This window comes from Citrus clementina, unplaced genomic scaffold, assembly GCF_000493195.1.
Source record: "Citrus clementina cultivar Clemenules unplaced genomic scaffold, Citrus_clementina_v1.0 scaffold_16, whole genome shotgun sequence".
In the NCBI taxonomy this organism is placed as follows: domain Eukaryota; kingdom Viridiplantae; phylum Streptophyta; class Magnoliopsida; order Sapindales; family Rutaceae; genus Citrus; species Citrus x clementina.
The window spans coordinates 118,097-126,100 of NW_006262933.1; the positions used below are offsets into that span (position 1 = coordinate 118,097).

At 30.0% G+C, this 8,004-nt stretch overlaps 1 protein-coding gene across 1 annotated transcript; it reads right to left on the reverse strand.

Moving 5' to 3' along the window:
• Positions 1–412: 412 nt before the first annotated feature.
• Positions 413–1,189, reverse strand: LOC112101484 (L10-interacting MYB domain-containing protein-like). The gene has a single exon (XM_024192162.1). It carries the CDS (start codon positions 1,187–1,189, stop codon positions 413–415), a length of 777 nt encoding a protein of 258 aa, XP_024047930.1.
• Positions 1,190–8,004: the final 6,815 nt, after the last annotated feature.

Sequence of the window (8,004 nt, forward strand, 5' to 3'; positions counted from 1 at the left end):
AATGGCTCATGTGCTTCCATTCTAGAATTTCCATTCAACACTGCAAAGGCTGTCGCCCTAGTTTTCACACAAAAATACAACAAAAGTAGGCCATGGAGCATGTCAGAATTACAAAATGTAACCGTATAGGAACTCATACCAAAAACACATATGCTATTATTTTTCCTCAAGCAAATAGTCCAGAAAAATTTCCATAAATAAGCCTCAAGCAAATAAATCAATAGCAACAATTCATATACATTGTAAATGTAATATAAAGTGTAATCAGTGACAAAATAAAAAGTATTCATTCATAAACATAATTTACAAAATATTGTTTCATAAATACAATGCATTTTCACTTTGTATTTTTCTCATAATTAAGCCATTTCAATTTGACATTTGGATCTTCTATCTCATTAAATAAATCCCTTTACACTTTGTCCGTAAACAACTGACTAGCAAATAACCACACTTTACTCCCAGCCTCAATGTTTGGTAAACAAGCAACCACTTCCAATGCTTTATAAATCTCTTTCCCATTTGTATCATTTTGAGAGTTTGAAGTTGTGTTCCTTTTCTCTACTGCATCAATGAGACGATCAAGCTGCCTTGACAGTTTTACAGCACCTCCTACTTTGTTCCCTTTTAAGGCCACTCTTTTACCTTTGCTTCCCTTACTATCATCAGACACAATATACTCATCAGAGTCAGCAGTACTCTCAACACAAAGAGATTCAGATGCGTCATTACTCTCTAAAGGAAAACCAGATGAGGGAACCCAAACATGCTCACCAGTAGCCACAGTGTTCATGAAGATTAAATTTATTTTTTTCTCCAACTCTGGATCAATACCATTTTTCCGAAATCTACTGAATTGCAGATTTTCCTTTATTTTCTTTTCCCACCATTCCTCACTTGCATCAATTGTCCTCAACCTATGATTCCACCCTAAACCAGCTTCCTTGCCAATCAAATTCTTCCACAATTTCCAATCAGTTCTAAGAGAATCCCATTTATTTTTCATTTGAGTTCTGTTGTAATCTAATCCAGTTTCTTTAGTGAACTCCTTAATCAAATTTTCATATCCTTGGGAAGTCAAATGAGTCCCAGGATGATGTCCGGCATCCACCTCTTTAATGCATAAGTCACAAAATACATCTAAAGTCTGGGGGTTCCAGGTAGCCTTACTAGTTGAGCTATTAGACATAATTTCATACACTTAAACCTAGGAAAAAAATATTTCTTTGTCAAACAACAATACAGGAAAAATAAGAACATAGAAGTTAAGAAAATTACTAGAATCTTATTATGGATGGTGGAAGGAAAAATAATTCGATATTAAAAAAATTTAAAAAAAAAGACAAACCAGAACAAGTTCCTTTAGTTGTTACTTTACTTGAAATACTTTTAATCAAACACTTAGTTTACTTGAAATACTTTTCCAGCAAACAATAATGATCATAGCCCACGAATAGAAACAATTACAAGCAAGTCAATAAAGCAACAAAAGACAAACCAGACTAGGAAACAAAGAAATTCAACTAAACAATCATTAGGTACAAACTGCAATTGCATTTAGCCTCACAATCTCAAATTTGCTACGTGCTTTGATATTTCCTGTACTATTCTTTTGGCCCATCCCAAAGAAATTGGATAAGACCTATACAATTGCAATTGCAACACTTTCCCCCTTCTTTTGATTGTGCCAAAACATCAACTTGAAATCCGGAATTTGACAAACTTCCCTTTGTTTACTGAAGCATAGTATTTCATAACGTAGGCATGCATTTTATTATTTAATGTTTTGTAGAACTAGAAACTCAAATCAAACAGGGGCTGTGCATGTCTACAAAAAGCAACTACAAAAATAAAAACTACAATAAAAACAATGGTTACAAGCAAATAAATCACGCATGACCCATCACCCATCAATTTATTCTAAACAAAAGCCCCAACATTTTATGAATGAAAAGGAAGAAAATGAAAAATTGCTTGTAATAGAGTAAAGGAGCACTAAAAAATGAACAACAGGTACAGGAAAACGCACCACTGACAGAGGCGTATGAGAGTGGCCAGTGTCGGAATCGCGCCGATGAGAATTTTGGTGTCGGAATCGCATCAATTGGAACTCCCACAGTCGGAATCGTGCTGATAATTATACCTAACATTCACAATAATTTCACAATGATTTATAAAATTTATATTATTTTTTTACAATATCTTATTTAATTATGTCTACGTTAATATCAATCTTAAAAGCAATATTTGAATTAATAAATTTTAGTTAATCTGTCAAGATAGATTGATAATAACTTAATATTATCAAAATTTTCATTGTACACGTTATTTTATCAACTACACTTATTATAACATTTTATTTGTATCATATGATATTTATTTATTATTTTTATCTTATTACTATATTTATATTTATTTAGATTATTTTAATCCATCATTAAAAAAAAGATTATTTTAATCAAAAGGTATAATAGTCATTTATGAAACTAAGAAAGTCTGTGTGACCATTTATGAAACTAAAGGGATCTATATGATTATTTAAGCAAACCTTAGAGGTGTGAGTGACTTTTTTCTAAATTAATATTAATTTAAAATTAACAAATTAATGTTTACTCGCAACCTGTAGATTACTTGTTATATTTTAATTAATTATCTAATTATTTATTATATTAAATTAATGATTCAGATTAAAACTCTTACATCTGATGGTCCACATTAATCCTACTATCAATACTGTAAAAATCCATACAGTATCATAGAAAAATCTTTTTTTTTTCAACTCTGTCTTCTTCCTCATCGTTCTTCTTTTTTCTTATTTTCCTTTTTTTTTTTATTTCATCTCACAAAACAATGGACCAAACCCAAGAACAAATATTCACAAATAATTCTTCACATTGAAGACTTCCTTTTACAGTTACTAATAATTCTTCGGAGACGATAAATAATTATGACGGATCATGTTAGTCATAGCCGGTACTGATTTCACAGTTTATCAATTGGTAAATTCATGTGCACCAAATAGTTAGTTTGGTGGCCAAGAGAAGCTAGTGGAGATGTGCGCGGACTATAACCTTTCAAGTCTTAGAAACTCATGACTATTATAACCACAACACTTCTTTAAGATTTTTTTTTTTAAGTCCTACATTTACAACTTATCATCTCGTTAACAATGCGTTCATCCATTTGCCAACAAAGTGCTCATCCATTTATTAGCACGTATATATAATGTTATAAAAAATCTTATGCGCTTCTTTTGGATAGATTAATGATGCTCCGTTTATCCCTTTGTAAAGTCAATTGGCATTCACAAACAAGCATGTTCCCATAGACTAAACAGACAATTTCAAGAGTTACTGCTTAAAAAAAGGATAGCACTATTTATACTCTAAAAATTACCATGATAATTTTATTATCCCATACACTAATATACTAATGTCAAATAATTAAGTTTACTTGAGTACATTTGAATCCGCCAAATTAAATTCAAATCTCTTTACTTATTAAACCCTTGTTAAAATTTCAAATTTTATATTATACTTTATAAATCCATCTTAATGCCCAATATACCCTTGAAACTAATTCATGATTTTCTGCAACTTTTTTTTTCTCTTCTTGTTCATCTTCCATCTTTCCAACCCTTAAGCTGTTCAATACCAAAACTAATGATGGCCAACGCACGACACAACCCGTCAAGCATCAGCCCACTAGGGTCTGTGGGTCGCGCCCACTTTTTCTAATATGAGCCAGGCATGGCCCACATCATTTTTTTTCCCTTTAAGCCCACATGTCCAGTGTGCCCAAAAAAGCCCACGTGCCTGGAGTGTTTTTTTAATCCCATCAGCCTAATAATAATAATAATAATAATAATAATTTTATAGATCATAGTAATGATTGATGAAAAATAAAATTACAATCCTAGAATAACAATTACACCTAATTTTATTTGAACTATTAATATTATAATTGCACTTGAACTCCTTTGAATGAAAATATAATTTTTCATTTATCATAAAAATATTTCATTCATAATTTTTTTATATGTATAAATATGAAAAATATTTCATTCACAAATGAAACATATCTCCATTAACTATTAACTAAGTTATGATTTCATAAATGAAATATTAATGTCGTAAAAATTTTTATTTATCATTTATAAAATCATGATATTTATAATTTTATTTATTAAAATCATGATATTAATTCATGGGAAAATATCCATCGTCCACCCGTTTTTTCCAACTTTTTCAAAAATACACAATTCCTTTTTTTTTTTGCTGGAATCCACCTAAAGTTATATTTTTTTTTCACTTTTCCACTTCCGTTTGGAATCCGTTAAGAAAACTAACAGAAACTTAAAAAAATGACCATTTAACCCCCAAAACGAAAATTACAATTTCACCTTATAAAATGCCAAAACTAATTAGATTTAATGATAAATATCATTATTGGTACGTTAATGAAGTATAAAAAATCTTAACTACTAGAGATTATAACTCAATAAATAATAAAACTCTATTTATTGTTCAATTGATAGTTTGCGAAATTGGGCTATTTTTAATACTATTATTATAATTTAGCATTCTAATTACAACATATTTAAAAAAAAAACCTACATTTGATGGTTGTGGAATTAATTTATTTATTAACTGATAGAGAAAATATTTAGATTTAATTTGATTATTTTTTGTATTCGTTTTGGGGGGTAAAATGGTCATTTTTTTAAGTTTCCATTAGTTTTCTTAACGGATTCCAAACGGAAGTGGAAAAGTGAAACAAAATGTAACTTTAGATGGATTCCAGCAAAAAAAAAAAGAATTATGTATTTTTGAAAAAGTTAGAAAAAACGGGTAGACAGTGGATATTTTCCCTTAATTTATTCATTTAATACATTATAAACATAAAACAAATTAGAACATTTGTTTAAACTATGACTTAAATTAATTTTTAAAAGCCTATACTAAAAAAATATATTAAAAATTTAATTTCCAGATATTTGTAAAATCATAATATTTTATATTTATTTTTTTATTAAAAATTTTTACTTTGATATGCTTTGGCCCACGTGCTATTGATGGCCCACGGGCTGTATGTTAGCCCACTAATGAAGCGTGCTTATTACATGCCTTTTCACATGCCGTGTTTTGGCCCATCTCTAATCGTACTTTTAAGGCCCGCGTGCCTAAAACTCTAGGCCCGACACGACCCACGTGCGTGCCGTGCCGTGTGCCCTACCTAAATATGCTCGTGTTGTGCCATGTTGTACAGACACGTGCGGTGCCTGTGTTGCCCGACCCATTAGCCATCTTTAACCAAAAACCAAATCCCATCTTTCCAACCCTTAAATTGTTCATTACCAAAAACCAAATCCTTTAACTTATTAAGTGGAATTAATTTTTTCATCCATTGTTGTCATTAAACCGCTATAAAACATATATATATCATGGAAAAATAAAGTAATAATAATATTATAGTTGTAATCAATAATCGATTAAACAACTAAATTCAATCGTGCAATATTTGTCAATGGCATGACTTTTCTCTTTCTTATATAGTTCGAATTCAATGAAATAGATTTTATGAAATTATATAATATTAACTGAGAATAAATTGCTTTTAATAGTTATTATCATGATGAATATTTTTGTAATAAAATTATTTATTAAAATTAAAGTGTTTAAACTAATTTTAAGAAAGTTTAAAATAATTTTAAGAACACAAGCAGTGGCAAACTCAAACACTTAAATTATTGGTGGCTTAGAGAAAAAAATTAATTTAATTTGGGATAATTAATTTTTTTACTGTTCACTTAAACACATTGAAAGTCTCAAAAACTTAATTTCTATTATTTTCTTTTAAATTTTTAAAAATCATAGCAATAAATTATTTATTTTAAATGTTAGAGCTCTTGTGGCCACATTTGTAAAAATATTCCTTTTGTAGTAAATGGTTATTGGGATTTGAATCAACTCTTCAAAACCTCTAAATAGCAATCTTACCACAAAACTATAAGTATTTTTTCATATAGAAATTGTGCTCAAATTCTTTTTATTTAGCTCTTTCAAAACGAGTTTGAGACACATTTAACAGAAGAAGCTAAAGCCCCTCTTGGAATTTTGTTGGGTATGCCCATATTATGTACGTAGCCTCACTCTTCACAAAATGAGCTTGCACTCATTCATAACAGAATCGTTTCCGTGAATGTAAAAAAAGAAAGAAAATAATTACCAAGTTTTTTTTTCCCTCCATAAAGCACAAAAGTGGCATATTCGTTGAGTTATTAATGCCCAAGGCATCGTCGAAAGGTTATTAGGCAGTTTTATTTGGCAGGTTGGTTGAACATTCGGTTTAAATCTTAGAAAAATGAATTTATATTTTATAAATTGTTGAAAATGAATTTATATTTTACCTACTCCTTACCTTTTAAACATTACTGGTATAGATCCCAAATTTTTATCTCAAATGATGTGGTATTCATCATTTGGATGGTGAGACAATATAATTAATTCACTTGGATCTTATAGATAATTATCAACTACTCAATGAATGATACATGACATGACACATCCTTTAGGAAGGAAATTGGAATAAAAAATTTTAACTCTACTTTATCACTCATTAATAGGTTTTATCTCTAGGTAGATTCATGAGAGATTTAAAAGGTATGCGCACTTGACATAGAGAACAAACTTTAAAATCTAGTCAAAATGTAATTATTATATAATATACACATCAATGTTAAAATGAAAAAGAAAAATATATTTAGTATCTCAAAAGTAAGTGATCAAGTCTAAAGAAGAAGAAGAAGAAGAAGAAGAAGAAGCAAAGCTTCTAAGTGTCTGCGAAAGTTGAGTCTTTGTATTGTGAATAATTTATAATTGAGTATCTTGGAGCTTTCATTAATAAAAGGGTGTGTTTTTAATGTTTCAAGTTCCCCAATAAAGTGGTATCAAAGCTAGTAATCAGTGCTACATATAGTCGTGTAGCATATCAAATAGAAGATCTCAATGATGTGAACATGAAGCCACAAAAATCAACATGATCGGAATTCTAACGCACCCATAATCACTGTAGGAAGTTTTCTGTCCAGAAATTGAGTTAATTTGAAAAAATTGACTGAGTTGAGCTGAGTCAAGTCATGTCAAACTGAGTTAAGCCGAGTCAGAGCGGAGCCAAGTAATTGAGCCACAAGTCGATTGACTAAGCTGTTGAGTCGTAAGCCGTTGGCCACACCAAGCTATTGACTAGTCAATAGTTGATCGTTGACTTTGACTATTAACCGAAAATCACATTTTCATATGAATCTGTCCTAAGGTTTTGGACATTTTGGATTCATTTATATGCTTAAAATCTTCAAATTCTCACTCAATTTGTGAGTTACAGTAATATTAGCATACTGTCCTTTCAAGTTCCACAATTTAAGGGAAGTAAACTCGACAACTATAGTATCAAAATAAAGGCTCTATTGGTACACATGATGTATGAGAAGTTTTAAACAAACGTTTTATTCTACCAGAAAATAAAGCTACTTTAACAGAGGTGCAAAAGGAGAATCTGAAAGACTTAAAAAAGAAAGAAAATAAAGCAAAATATCTCATCTTTGGATCATTAAATGAAAATGTTTTTGAGAACATTGCCAATGCAATCTCCTCAAATGAAGCACAGGAGAAGTTAGAAACCTCTTAAAAATGAGCAAAACAAGTTAAGAAAATTTGTCTCCAAATATTAAGAGAATGATATGAATCCTTGCATATGAAGGTATTCGAATGTATTTCGAATTATTTTACTCTTGTTGTGACTATTGCTGATGAATTAAAAAGAAATGGTGAAGAGCTAAAAGGAGTAAGGATCATTGAAAAGATACTTCATTAGGTGGATTTGAAGTTTGACTCTATTGTTGCGGCAATTGAAGAAACAAAAAATTTAGACATTATGACAATCGAGCAACTTCATGAAACGTTGCAAGTCTATGAAGAAAAACTCAAAAAGAAATAAAGGATTGGA

Excerpts from the sequence above, each read along its gene's own strand:
- LOC112101484 (XM_024192162.1), bottom strand. The coding sequence starts at position 1,189 with ATGTCTAATAGCTCAACTAGTAAGGCTACCTGGAACCCCCAGACTTTA.